Source organism: Ahaetulla prasina, chromosome 1 (genome assembly GCF_028640845.1).
Source record: "Ahaetulla prasina isolate Xishuangbanna chromosome 1, ASM2864084v1, whole genome shotgun sequence".
NCBI lineage: Eukaryota > Metazoa > Chordata > Lepidosauria > Squamata > Colubridae > Ahaetulla > Ahaetulla prasina.
Window position 1 is genome coordinate 105,441,598 of NC_080539.1, and position 14,976 is coordinate 105,456,573.

The 14,976-nt window shown below is 34.7% G+C and overlaps 1 protein-coding gene across 7 annotated transcripts in view; it reads right to left on the reverse strand.

The window, feature by feature from the left end:
- The window catches only part of EYA4 (EYA transcriptional coactivator and phosphatase 4), a 113,140-nt gene that overhangs the window by 39,724 nt on the left and 58,440 nt on the right, over positions 1-14,976 (reverse strand). For all 7 annotated transcript variants that reach the window (XM_058171547.1, XM_058171566.1, XM_058171589.1 and 4 more), the window contains 6 exons: positions 12,838-12,962; positions 10,888-10,956; positions 8,798-8,890; positions 4,551-4,617; positions 1,845-1,987; positions 1,582-1,725 (listed from right to left, as the gene is read on the reverse strand). In XM_058171547.1, coding sequence (XP_058027530.1) covers positions 1,582-1,725; positions 1,845-1,987; positions 4,551-4,617; positions 8,798-8,890; positions 10,888-10,956; positions 12,838-12,962 — 641 coding nt within the window. The remainder of the gene's footprint in view (positions 1-1,581; positions 1,726-1,844; positions 1,988-4,550; positions 4,618-8,797; positions 8,891-10,887; positions 10,957-12,837; positions 12,963-14,976) is intronic.

The window sequence follows — 14,976 nt, forward strand, 5'->3', positions numbered from 1 at the left end:
CTGGACATAAACTGTTTCAATTCCTACCCTCAAAACGACACTATAGAGCACTGCACACCAGAACAACTAGACACAAGAACAGTTTCTTCCCGAATGCCATCACCCTGCTAAACAAATAATTCCCTCAACAGTGTCAAACGATTATTAATCTGCACTACTATTAATCTTCTCATCGTTCCCATCACCCATCTCTTTCTAGTTATGACTGTATGACTGTAACTTTGTTGCTTGTATCCTTACGATTTATATTGATATTGATTGCTTCCTGATTGCTTATTTGTAGCCTATGACTATCATTAAGTGTTGTACCTTAGAATTCTTGATGAATGTATCTTTTTTATGTACACTTATGTACATGAAAGCATATGCACTAAGACAAATTCCTTGTGTATGCAATCACACTTGCCAATAAAAAATTCCATTCCATTCCATTTCATTCCTGAATACCATCAACTGTGGAGTGTCAGCTGGCAGGACCCAGAAGAGGAGTTTTTGTTAATTCACCCTGAAATTAGAGTAGCCTCATCCTTGTTGGCCTTTCATAAGGTCGTGAAGACCTGGTGTTGAACTGGATGGGTGTGGGTTAGAGCTCATCTCCTGGTTGTATGGATGACTGATCATGCCTGGCTGCTATGTATTTTTACAGCCTATTACACATAAAAATGAGTTTGGAGACTATATAAATTGAGCGAACAAATATTTAATGTAATGTGGTTTCACTCATTTTACAGCCTCAATAAGCCTCTCGCCATGTTAGGTACCATCTTCAACCACCAAAATGTTGCTTATCCTTGTTGATTCTGTGAAAAACAGTGTTGTGTTCTAATGTGGAGACATGTTCATCCTATTAACATTTCTATTCCCAATTACTAAACCAAAATAACAGAATATGCATCATGATATCATAACATAAAGTCTGTGCTTTAATGCTTATGTCATTACACTATATTTAACAAGTGATGCTTGCCTCATGATACACATTTTATCACATGCCATCCCCTCCCAAATACCTCTGAACCTACAAGCTTTTTATTATTGAAAGTTTTGGGAACTGAATAAAGTTTAAATTAAAAAACCCATTATAGCTACTTTTTGTCAGGATACAGCGGTACATAAATATAAAAGTGTCTAAATATTAAAAATATTAATTTTGTGCATGGTATTCCAGGCCAAGAAATTTAAAAGGTGCACAAATTATACAGAGATATACTCAAGATACAGATTCTCAAAAGCTATTTCATATAGGTTTTAATTACGATTGTTGCCATTATTATTATTATTATTATTATTCTCATTATCAATTTTAATCTTAATTAATATTAATTTATTACTATCAATGAATAATATTTTTAACCACTTCTAATAACTTTGGTAAATAACTCTTCTATAAATTTTAAATAAGTTACATTAAATGTGTAAAAATATCAACCGGATTATCTAAGTTAAATTTCAGATCATTATACTTTTCTTTTCTTTTTTTAAGAAATGAAAGACTTGGGACAGCTAATAAATTTTATTTGCAACACTTACCATTAATGTATGAATCTTAAGAAAATTCAAAAACAACAAGGAATTACTCACCTGGCATTTGGTATGAATATGGTGCTTGGCCTGGCTGTGGTGTGGAGAACCCTGGGCTGTAACTAAGACACCCAGTCTGCAATGGTGATTGTGTTTGTGAAAGTCCACTCTCTGTCTTGATGCCCGGCAACATTACACCCAAATCTGTGTAAGAAATTAATGTTCAACTGATTTTTATCAATGGAGCAGGTAGGGGAAACAAAGAAATTCCATGATGCCAAACATATTCATAAGCAAATAAAGAACAACTGGAAATTAAATACCGTAAGCAGGTAAGCTGTAAGGTTGCCCAGTCTGTGAGTAGGTTGTATACACTGCTGGTTGCTGCATTCCTGAATACTGGGTCTGACTGGCATAGGCAGACATTGTTTGAGCTGCTGGCGTTGAAAGAATATGTGGATAGGGCCTAAACAGCAGGAAATGGGGGAAAATAACCTATCAGTCACATAAGATAATACATAGATTGTTGATTCAAACAATCATGCCTCAGTCACCTCCCAGTGGATTATTGTAACATGTTCTACATGGGATAGCACTTGAAAAGCATTTGGAAGCTGCAGTTGGTCCAGAATGCACTGGTAGGGACATTTCTCATTACACCAGGGGTATCCAAACTTGGCAACTTTAAGACTTGTGTACCAACTCCCAGAATTCTTCAGCCAGCTTTTCTGGGAGTTGAAGTCCACAAGTCTTAACATTGCCAAGTTTGGACACCCGTGCATTACACCCATATTTCTCTGCAAGAAGCCAATGAGCTTCTAAGTGCAATTCAAAATGCTGTTTATTACCTATAAAACCATACATGGAATAACAGTCAGATTATTTGTGGGTCTGGCTGTCTTCTACCGCCCATCAAGTCTAGCAATGAGGGCATGATCCAGATCCCTGCTATCAAACAACTGAATCTTATTGAACTCAGGAATCATGATTTCTCTGCGGCAGCACCTGCCTGTGTAACAGCATCCCTCAAGAAATCCAGACTCTATTAGATTTTCATTAGGCACTGAAGACATGGCCGCTCTCACTGATGTGTGGAAAGATTAGGCAAGCTCTACTGTTTTTTTAAGTTGGAATTACTGTTTTGACTGTGGGCATGAGGATTTAGACTGTAAAAGGAAAGAACTAGGAATGCAACTGAAGTGAAGGAATGGCAGCAAGTGTATTTTTGAGAATTGTAGGAAATTTATAATAACATATCAAATGTTGGAATTGAAATGTATAATTTAATATTAATGACTGAAGGAAAAAATGACAAACACATCAGTGAGTTAATAAATGGTAAAGGCTAAGACTAGGGTGCAAGTGTTGAAGTGAAGAGGCATTTCAAAATATATATGGATCCACACTTGGAAATTGAAAGAATCTTTACTGTTCTAGCCCACTTTGTCTAAGAGTCCAAATTAGATAAACAAAGTTTACTGATATAGAAAAAATATGATAGTGTGTAAAGGTTTGAATTTTGGAGTTTATTATCCAAATATGGAGTTGAAGGTTGGTTGTTCAATGTGATAACAACATATGATTGAAGTAATGCATGTATGACAATACACACGGAGCTCAAGAAATACTGGCAATCATTTGTCTGAAATGGAATAGCGTTTCCTGCCTGAGCAGGAAGTTGGACTAGAAAACCTCCAAGGTCCCTTTCAAATTGGTTATTCCGTTACTCAACATTGAATAGAACAAATATTCAGTTAAGTTATTTAAAAATTAAATGTAGAAAGAATGGCTGTAGTGATCTTAGGGGTGCATTGATTGGGGACATGAATATGGAAGTAAGTTTGTATGGAGATGGTGCTGTGCTACCAGCCAAGAAATTGAATGATTTATAGTAAATACTAGATTGACTGCAGGATACAGCAAGGGATATGATTCTGAAAATTAATGCATCAAAGACTAACATTTGACAAAGAATACGTTTGTCAGGAAAAATTAGATGAATGAAAAATAAATGGTTTAAACTAAATTAAGTAATTTAAGTACCGTGTTTCCCCAAAAATAAGATCCTGTCTTATATTTTTTTGATCCCCAAAATAAGCGCTTGGCCTTATTTTTAGGGAGGTCTTATTATTTTGGGGCGCATGGAGGAAACCAGAGGAAATGGTGGGGATCGGCTGCACATGCGCTTAAATATTTTCGAGGAGGGCTTATTTTCAGGGGGGGGTAATTTTAGTGTATGCGCTCAAAAACTCGATTGGGTTTATTATCAGGGGATGTCTTATTTTGGGGAAACAGGGTATAAGTTGTAATCTATTTTATTATACAGGTTAATGTATTTCTATCAATAAAATTACCTACAAATGCAATAATGGATTAAGACTTCTATAAATATAGTATAGACACATTAAAACAATAAAATACATACAATAATATAACAAAGACCATAAGTTCTGCAACACAGTTCTAAGATAGCAAATGTCCTAGAGAATAGCAATGGTTGTACTATGCACTTAAGTAGTGAGGAAATTTATGTATGAGTAGTTGATTTACAAATGAAACTCAAAATCTTTTACAACTATCATCCAATGCAAAGGTACAAAAATAAGATTAATAGAGGGTTATACATAACCATAACAAGATTTAAAGATATATACAATACGGTGCCATTCTTGTCACCATTACTTCCCCTAGTCTATGCACCCCAGATTCAATCAGGAGGAATTCATCCTCCTCCAAGCCTGTGTGCATTCTGGATAGTTGTAGTAGTTATGATTGGAGTATACAAATCCAGAAAATAATTATCCAGTGCACATAACTCATAATTTTAAAACTTTGATTCTTCATATAAATAAATCACCTAACATTAATGGCATTTAACCTAGCAAGTAATGAGTTTAAACTGGGTCAAAGTGTAATCTCCATATAACAATGTATTTTATGCAAACCCAAGGTAGTTCCTAAATCTTTAAATAAATTACTTGCAGAAACTGATATACAAATAACATATTAAGATATACATGCACACTAACTTGGAGGGATATAGCTGCGGTGAGTATTGATGTGATGATCTTGGACTGTAGCCACTACTTGTTATCACTGTAAAATAAAAAGCATTTTACAATGTTCAATTTATCAGCTATTGAGATTTTTAAAAAGGTTTAATTTTTTGAATGCTTTAAATAGAATAGAATAGAATTCTTTATTGGCCAAGTGTGATTGGACACACAAGGAATTTGTCTTGGTGCATATGCTCTCGGTATACATAAAAGAAAAGATACATTCATCAAGAATCATAAGGTACAACACTTAATGATAGACCTAGGAAACAAATAAGCAATCAAATCATATTAGGAAGCAGTCATAAATCTTAAGGGTACTTAAGAAATTGGTAGCATTGTGTTCTTCACAATTTTTATCTGAAAACAAATAACTAATCTATACAATGTCTAACTTTTTATGATTTTATTTAGTTTGGCAGATGCATTTAAGCAGAACAGGTTTTCATAAAGATACAAATAAACACTTTTCAAATACTATTCCAGGACTGGGAGGCCATGCCATATTCTGCCCGTTTGGATTACTGAAATGTGTTGTATATGGGGTTGCCCTTGAAAGTCATACAGCTGCAAAATGTCCAGCATGCACAGCTGAAACGTCCTGCAGTTCACTTGAATAACAACACTGCTGGCTTCCAGTTGCTTCCTGGGTGCAATTCAAGGTGTTAGTTGTCAGGTTTAAAACTCTGTATAGCATATAGCTAGGTTACTTGTGGGCCCATCTCTTCTTCTTTCCCATCCTAATGGATTAATAATGAGACCTTGGAGGCATGCCTTCCTGATGACCATCCTAGTCCTTTCAAACATCCTTCTTCCTGAGGTTAAAGGGATCCTTCCTCTCTTAGCCTACCAAAGGACCGTGAAGAGCTGGCTCTTTTCCCAAGCATTAGCCTAGGATGGAGTTGAACTATGAGGATGATAAGTCTGGTGCAGTGGTGAGTTTCACATTATGTTACTACCAGTTTGCCACACACGCTTGCTTTATGCGCACACCCAGTTCGTGCACGATCCTGCCTTCAGAGCATGCGCCCGGCCTTCTGCGCATGCATTTTGCTCACACGCACGCCTTCCATGCATATGCCCAGCCTCAAAAGCATGCCTAAATAGGATGGCATAGAGCGGGGGCAGGCCCACTTGCTATTTACGCTACTGGTTTGAACTGGCTGAATACTACTACCTCTGGTCTGGTGCCCGGGTGGAAAAGAATACTTTTGTTTTTTACTATGCATTTTATGGATTGTTTTGAGCGGCTAGAGTCATTCCATAAGATAGGCAGGCATATAAGTCTTATAAATAAATAAACTTTATTATATGAAGCTGTGCTAAGATTACCAATAAAAAGCTTGAATGGAAGACATTTTATGGAAATAAATCTTAACTAAAATCAGGAAGAAAAATCAAGCATTTATGGAATATAATTTTTGCGTCATTATTTGCCATGCTGATGAATACTTTATAAGCAGTATTTTACAACTTAGATTTGTTTTATTAGAAAGCATTTATATTCAAACCAGTTGTATATTCAATTTTCACCTCTCCTTAGTTGCTGGAGACTTCTACCTCATATCTTATTTTGTTTCAGAAAATTAACATGAACTACGGAATAACAAGGAATAGGATGAAAATTATATGGGAGTAAGAGTCAGCAAAACCCACCATTTACTACAGACCCCTGATTTAAGAGCAGTGGGAACAGCAAATGCACAACCACCATGCACAACATCATGTTATACATATGCACAGCAACTATGCCAGCAGGTTCCCCCCCCATCCTGGCACTCTCCAGATGTGTGGATTATACAGGTGGGCAACAGGTAGGGAAATGACTGTTATCCAGTTACGCTAGTGTAAGATTTGGTGCACACAGCATTCCTGACTTCTACGTTCAACTATTCATATGATGCCATGCAGAATGAATTCATTAATGTTAACAGAGAAACTTGCTCATAAGACAGCATAATATGCATTACGGGGTGTAAGCATAATGCTCTGTATTTGTAGCAATAAGTTCAGTAAGTATATGATTTCTGTTACATATGTTTTCAACTTTTTAAAACTGATTTTTGCAGGGCTAAAATAGTGAGGCCACAAAATGAAATTGCTGAAGTTTACACAAGTGACATTGTTAGTCCAATACAATTTTAATAATTGGTTTCCAGGCTTCGTCATCCACTTTTCACATTGAACTCAGATTCAAAAGCTCTTGTGCTGAATGGCACAGAACTATATGTTCCAAAGAACACTAGTTTAAAATAAAGAAAATGAAGCATGGGTATCTACTAGCCCATTTAAATCAAAATGATAAAATCAGTGTGGGATCATAGACGCTGCTCATTTTGCATCTGTAGCACTGCTTTTTGTCACTGGCCAGTTTGACATATCTCATCCCCTTGCTAATACTGTTGAAAGGAATCATGAACATATTTTCATATTTCTTTGGATTTTTGTTAATAGTGTTGTTCTTAGTTTAGCTAGGGCAATGGATTCTGGCTTATGTTGACAGTATTTATCCTATTATTTCCACATATAAAAATACAATGTTTCATGAAGTGAGAGTGAAAGCAGTACTAATTTTTCTTTAGAAAGTAATACATTCATTTAATTTTATACTGAAAACGGACCAGTAGGGGTAACTATCATACATGCCCACACAAAGAGCAGCTGTATTTTTCTGCAGAAGCTTAAATGATGATAATCATATTCTATTAAAATCGTTCAAGAATATTGCGTAGTCTGGACTGATTCCAAAAAATGTCAAGTTTCTCTTTCGTCTAACCATCTGTCTTGGCTACGGCAAATGTGTTCCAAATATATATACCAAAATGTGAACGAAACCTTTCAAAGCCATTCCGTATCAGCCCTCTAACATAGAGTGTCTTTATTAAGCCATCTGCATTTCATTCACTTTCAAAAAGATAAAAGCACTGTATAAAAGGTAGCCCTGAAAAAGCCCTTAGTCTAATCAATCATACTTTTACTTCAAAGTAGTTTCCTTTTTTCAATATGCCAGCCTTTAGCATTTTACAGATAGGTAGCAGTTCCTAATCATTTTGCAAAACACACTTTAGGCAGGAAACAAAGAATCATGCAGTAAGTGCCATGTACTTAAGACTTTTAGTTTCTGGAGCAAAATTCTCTGAATATCATGTTTATTTATTTAACCATAATTAAACCTCTTCCACTTCAGCTTCATGGCATTTCAAGAAACACGGTTAATTTCAAAAGCACTATGTGATAAGATATGAATGGGCTGACAAAGAAAGAAAATCAAAACTTTTCGCTGGGTATACTGACAATTTTTGCCTCCCTCTTTACAAAGCATCTAAATATCTGTTTAATATATGACTTTAAAATAAACTCTAAATATTGTAGAATTTAAATGCTCTTTTAAGTTTTTTTTAAATGTTGAAAATATTTTAAATGGCTTTTGAAGCCCAGAAGAATGATATACAAGGTTTTGTAAGCAGTAGAAAAAGTTATAAGTAATTACATTACAGTATACAATTCTATGTTTTGTGAAAAGTATGAACTTAAGATGATGGCCACTCAAAAAATTTTTAGAACCTAGTTAATCTGAGAACAGAGTATAATACTGTAAATGTATTGTAACTACATACAGCAAAGCCAACTTCCCATATTATCCCGAAACTGTTTTTGTATTTCTTTATATTTTAAACATTAGCATATTTCTTAGATGAATGAAATTCTTTTTATGAATTTAAACCAGAAATTCTTCTGCTTCCTTGCTATCTGGGTGATATTTGCAACTTTTAATAATAATGTTATACTTATTTTTGTTTAATAAAATCAATGATTTTAAATATTAAATTCTGCTATTTCATATTTATTTCCACAATATTTCATAGTATTTCATATTGTGGAAAGATAGGGCACAGAAACTGATTTTAGTGTGTTATAATCTGTGAGACAATAATTGTAGAAAGCTGTCCATAGGCAAAATTACACTTCCCCTAAATTCTTCTGCCATTACTGTTACTGTAATTCATTATATCTAACTTTAGTAGCAGAAAAGCTTGTCATCAGATTTACATTGTATCTATAGGCACTTTCTTGAGAAAAGTAATAAGAATGGTACAAACTAACTGCCGGCATATTTTCCCATGCATTAGATGATTTACTGTTTATTTTTGTAAAGAATAGTTTGAAAAACTATAGATATAGATCTACATGCAGTATTATGAGCAAATTATGTGTTTTACCTGACCCAGTAAAATTGTCAAGAGATCCATCTCCACTTGTTGTTGTTGAGTCATTACTGTTCATAGGCTCTGTTTTGACTGCAAGAAGAGACACTGTATAGAAGAATGAGCAGATGTAAGATTGTATTTCTATATTTACATATATCATGTCAACTAAAGCAAAAAGTAAGTAAATTTGAGATATGTCAAACTATACACACAATGAAAAAAATTAATAAGATTCTTAGAATAACCTTCAGCCATAAAACCATAACTTTAAAACCATGCACTACTTTTTAAAATTAAAAATGCTAATGTTTATTCATTTAAATTGAATATTATTTGATTTTGATCAACGGAGAAAGCTAGAAGAACTTACACTACATTTTTCAAATATCCCTCTAACAAAAAGAGACACGGCTTTTCAAAACTATTCCCCCCACACTTTTTTCACTTTCAGGTTCTTGATCCCACCTCCTTTTGATTTCTAAAATTTGTTCTTCCAGAGTGATCTACAGTATGTCTTAGAGCAGAGGTTTTAAACCTGCATGCTAGCTGAGGAATTCTGGGAATTAGAAGTCCACAAGTCTTAAATTTCCCAAGTTTGGAGACCCCTGTCTTAGAGTAAAAGGTAATAGAATAAAACAAGTCTAACCCCGAAGTCTTCACATAAAACATAATGTGCATATGGTGTTTACCTTTGTGTTTTAATTGAGATTTTTCATATCATATGTCTGTAGCATGTGTTTTGCATATCAATAATATGGCACAATAATGCGGCACAGTTTCTCTAGAAACCTAGATTCATGTTTATAAAACCTTAGATTATAAACTTAAATAGCAATTTTTGCTTCCATTTTAACTAACTACAGTTTATATCACAGCCAAGATAAAAAATTTATCTAGTAAAGAAAGATAACTTTAAATCACATATTATTTATTATGGATTGCTTTTCAAAATGATAGGGTACACTAAAAATAATTTTAGGTTCATAAGTATAAATTATCTATATTGTTGTTAGTGGCAATTCCAATCTCTATTTTAGAGGCAGTCCAGAAGAGAAAGGAAGTGATAGTTAGATATAAATAAATTAGCAATTCAATTTCCAGCTTTTACTCAAAAAATACGTGATTAAATAAAATTGTAGCTTAATTAAAAGAATTAATTATTTTCCTTTCTCAGGAAATCTGAGGAAGGAATTTCTAAACTACGTTTACTATAGATTTTACTGAGGTATATTTGACTGTATTTATTTTATTTTATTATTAAATTTATAAGGATATCCAATTCCATGACGGCTCTGGTGGCAATAAAATCATAATAAAAAAATGTAAAAATAAAAAATGACAGTCTTGCAGAAGAAGAAAGACCGTTCATTCTAAAAATAATGCAACAGAGTACTTATCATCTAGTCTAACCCAAATCCTTGAAGGATCTTATAAACATGGTAATAGGAGGGCACAACGGACCTCGGAGGGAATCTATGGACAGAAACTATAGAAGATAGAAGATCTCTTAGATAACCAGACCTAATTTACAATTAATCAAAAGAACCTTGAATTGCATCTAGAAATCTACTCATAACTATTGTGTGAAACAAAGATGTTACATGGGCATGACATGGTATATCTATAATTCTGGGTATTGCATTCTGGACCAGTTGAAGCTCCCAAACTGTTTTCAGGAGCAGATAGAACATTCCCAGTTCTAGTGATTCCAAAAACTCGCAGCTGCTCTTTATTTCTCCAAATACCTTTGATATCAGTAGCTAGCATTATATTGGACCCCATTAATATTATAATGATCTGCGGTAGTACACAGATCCATTCTCCTCCATGCACAATGTTTTTTTTCCCTACCAGAGGCTGAAATTGTGTCAGCTTTTCTTTGTTTTAATTTATTTTATATACTTTATATTGATGTAAAATATAGCAGAAAGTCTGTTACAACAAAATCTTACAACTCTCTTGTACAATATTTATAGAAAGATTTCTAGAAATAGAAGGGGATGCAGCTATGAAGCAAAAACAACAAAGCAAATTATCAGATGCTCAACACAATGAATCATCAACCCAACCACACACATGCATTATGCTAAGATTGCTCATACTTGTTGCAGAAGAAGGAGTGCTGCAACTCAACAACCAGTCTGCAGTGTTTAAAACAGTCATGTTGTCTCCTGAGAATTGAAATGGTATACAGCGTTTCATTATCTGAAGTTCTCCTTAATGTAAATTAATATTTTTCAGGCTAAAAAAAAAAAATCACACACTGCCTTAACGTCGGGATATTTGCTCACATACAGCTTTGATCTCTGTGTTGCTTTCAGGCAAGCAGACAGTGATAAATAAGTGATAAATAATCACTTATTTTCAGTAGTATGTTTTTAGATACCATGAAAAATGGCTTGTTTTCAGGAGTCACAGTCAGAACAAACCTCTTTGACTCATATTGCTGGATACATAAAATAAACAAATACTTTCATGTAAAATTCAATATATCCATTATAAGTAATCTTCAAGTTATGACAGCAGTTACGACTGGAATTTCCATTGCTGAGCAATAGAATAGAATAGAATAGAATAGAATAGAATAGAATATTTTTATTTATAGACCGCCCTTCTCCCGAAGGACTCAGGGCGGTGTACAGGCACGAATAAAATACAGAAAGAAAACAACAATACAAAACTAAAAACAACCCTTAAAAAACCTATTTGATATGGCTACTTATAGATAAAATATTACCCTCTAAAATTTACAAAAAATTTAAAACCCATAAAATCAATTTGATAATTTAAAATTTAAGTGAGTCCAGCAAGACGAAATAAGTAGGTTTTAAGTTCGCGGCGGAAGGTCCTAAGGTCAGGTATTTGTCGGAGTCCAGGGGGAAGCTCGTTCCATAGGGTAGGAGCCCCCACAGAGAAGGCCCTCCCCCTGGGGGCCGCCAGCTGACATTGCTTGGCTGACGGCACCCTGAGGAGCCCCTCTCTGTGAGAGCGCACCGGTCATTGGGAGATAGACGTTGGCAGTAGACGGTCCCGTACAGTCCTCAGGCAAAACTTCACATGAAGTTAAGGGACTCCTTCCTTGGCTTCCTCTTGATCTTCCTTCATCCAGCTATCATTTCGGCTGCTCTGCATAGCAGCACTCCTCAGAGGCAGTGCCAGGGCTGAAGTAAAGGTCCAGAGACTTCAGCAATCTCAGCCACCTCAGCACCAGCAGGAAGATAGCCGAGAGGAAGCTGGGAATAGGGCTTGAAGCAGGGGTGAATTGCTCCCGGTTTGGACCGGCTTGCCTGATCCGGTAGCAATGGTGGCAGGTGGTTCGGAGAACCGGTAGCAAAAATCCCTGCCCCCACCATGCCCAGCTGAACCACGCAATCATCAGAGGTTTTGGTTTGTTTACCTTTAAAAGCATTTTTTTTTGGCCAAAAAAATGCTTTTAAAAGTAAAAAAAAAAAAGCCTCTGATCGCTTGGCTCAGCTGGGATCCTCAGAGGCTTTTAAAACCTCTTCAGTCAAAGAGGTTGTAGAAAAAGTTATTTTAAAAGTAAAAAAAAAAAGTTGACCACGCCCACCCAGTCACATTACACCCCCACACACACACAAGCCATGCCTACAGAACCGGTAGTAACAAATTTTACATTTCACCCCTGGCTTGAAGCAATGAATGTGTACAAATTTCATCTATTTGAAGTGAAGTAGCAAATTTGGAAAACCTTAATGGGATTATAGTACAAAAATATGAAAACAGGCCCAATGTACAATACAAATAATATGAAAGGTATTAGTGTCATACTGGAATTGAAAGAGAAGAAAAGCTTAGATCTGCAATAGCTAGGGTATTCAGAAGACCATCAAATATATTTTTAAATTATACAATAAGGCATTATTCAGTAAACAAAAAAAATATATTTATATAGCTCTTACTACCTCATATTTAATGGATTTTTTTAAAAAAAAATAATGTATACTTATTTAAATTTTTCAGCTTTTTAAAGAATCTGATTATTGCCATAGCATTTTCTAGATTTAAACTGAAAGAGGTAGATTTTCACTCACCGCCTGTTCCATTTGTTGTAATAGATGTGGTGCTAAGATTTGATTTGTCCAGTTTAGAACTACCTGGTGCTTCACTGCTTCCCACAAGATTATGAGGACTCGCTAGATCCTGCATTTCCATAGATCTATTAAAGGACAAAAGAAAAAACGAAGAAGAAACACTATCACTGTTATTTGCTTCATAAAAGTGCACAGACTCCTCTGAGCTAGCCATACTTTAAAGTAAAAACTGAAAATGAACATTTCCTGAAAACTTTATATATGAAAGAAAATACTAGTCTACAATTAGCCTCATGATTATCATCATCATCATTATCCTCGAGAGAGAAACTGGTAGAAAAGGAAAAGACGAGGAGATTAGAAACATTCCACTTGAATCATGTTCTTTTATGGGGGGTGGGGGGAATAGAGAGAGGGGGGCATCTGAAAATTTTGTCCAAGAAACATGAAATGCCTTTTGGATAGCAGCCTGTAATTACACATGCTATGATTTAACTGAAGTTCATCTTCAATTAAAAGTGGAAATTACAGGTAGTAATTGTCACTGCTGATTTCACTCAGAATGTAAATGTGGTATCTGTGTGTAGTAATATAGATATTTTGAATTATTCCAGGAGAATTGAACAAAGACATGAGAAAAATTATATTTTAAAAAAAGAATAATAATATCAATAGTAAATGTTGTTCCTTCTGAAACAATAGGCAAAATATAGGAATTTAATTTTAATACAGTATTTTTGTAAAAAATAATAATTGACATCAAATAGCCAATTAATGGAAGAGCTTTCATATGACTTCACCATTCTCAAATCACCATGTATTTGTGGAACAGTAACTGAGATATGCAACTTAGGTAGGAACAGTGAAACAGTGACATGAACAGTATTATGAAAGGAAGTCTGCAAGATCTGTCATGCTAATTGGAGAAAATGACAATTTACTAAAAGTTACTACTTTCCAAAAGTATTTGCCGAGGGCAGAAAATTCATGTTGTGGAAATTATACACCAAGTACGTTCTGGAATAGTGGAAAATTCTTGCAAATGAAAACTTCCTACAGTTTGTCATAATAGCAATAATTATACTGTATATATTGATAAAAATAAGAGTCGAATACATAAATTTATATAATGGGAAAGACAGTAACTTTTTAAAAGAAATCATGCATCTTGGAAATATGTGGCTGATTCAGATAACAAAACTAAGCTTATGGTTTCATTGCATAGCAAAATGCGGAGACTGTACATTTGTAACAAAAAAATATAGCATGAATGTTTGTCTCAGAAGGAAACAGAATTCTTATCCCATCTCATATTTAGACATTTTCTATGACTTCATTTTTTTAAAAAATAATTTTTCTCAAAGCCTTGCTTTATGATGTAAGAAAGCTACAGTGGGTTTTTACATCACATTTATATTTATGTATAGTATATTTATAACTAGCTGAATACCCGTGCTCCGCTACGAAACTATGTGATCCGGCTTGATAAATTGGCACTTACAGCTTGAAAATTAATGAGTAGTTAAGATCGGCCTCTCCTACCCCCTTCTCTCCCTCAGACTTGCACTACCGAAGCCTCCCCTATCCTATCCCCTTCTCTCCCTCATGGTTGCTGCACAGAGGCCTCTCCAATCCTATCCCATTCTCTCCAGAGCTATTTTCAAGTTGGGAGGGGGAATAGAACGTCTAACTAATTAGCATCAGAATGTATTAATAATAATATAAGAAATGCTAATGATCTGATGGCCATTTTGAAAAATCCTTTCTTAGTGAGCACCTAGAAGCCAAAAGGAACATACATGCCAAATTTCAAATTTGTAGGCTTTACGGTTCTGGAGATTTTGTGATTATGACATTAGTGGTTTACATTTTTATATATATAGATAAAATATTCCTGGGATTCTCAAGTACAACAGTAAAATATTCCTGTCTAAAAAACCAGATATTTGTTGCCAATCAATATAATTAGCAATGATTAGGTGGACTAATGATTTGACTGAGTATTAGGAAACTATGTTCTCTGTTTTGAAGCAAAGGGTAAGAGATGGCAAGGCATATAGCTCCAATGAGTGGAAAGATAGTGATTTTAGTCCCGATTCCATTTTAAGAAAGCCTCAGACTTCCATCAAATCCAAGATT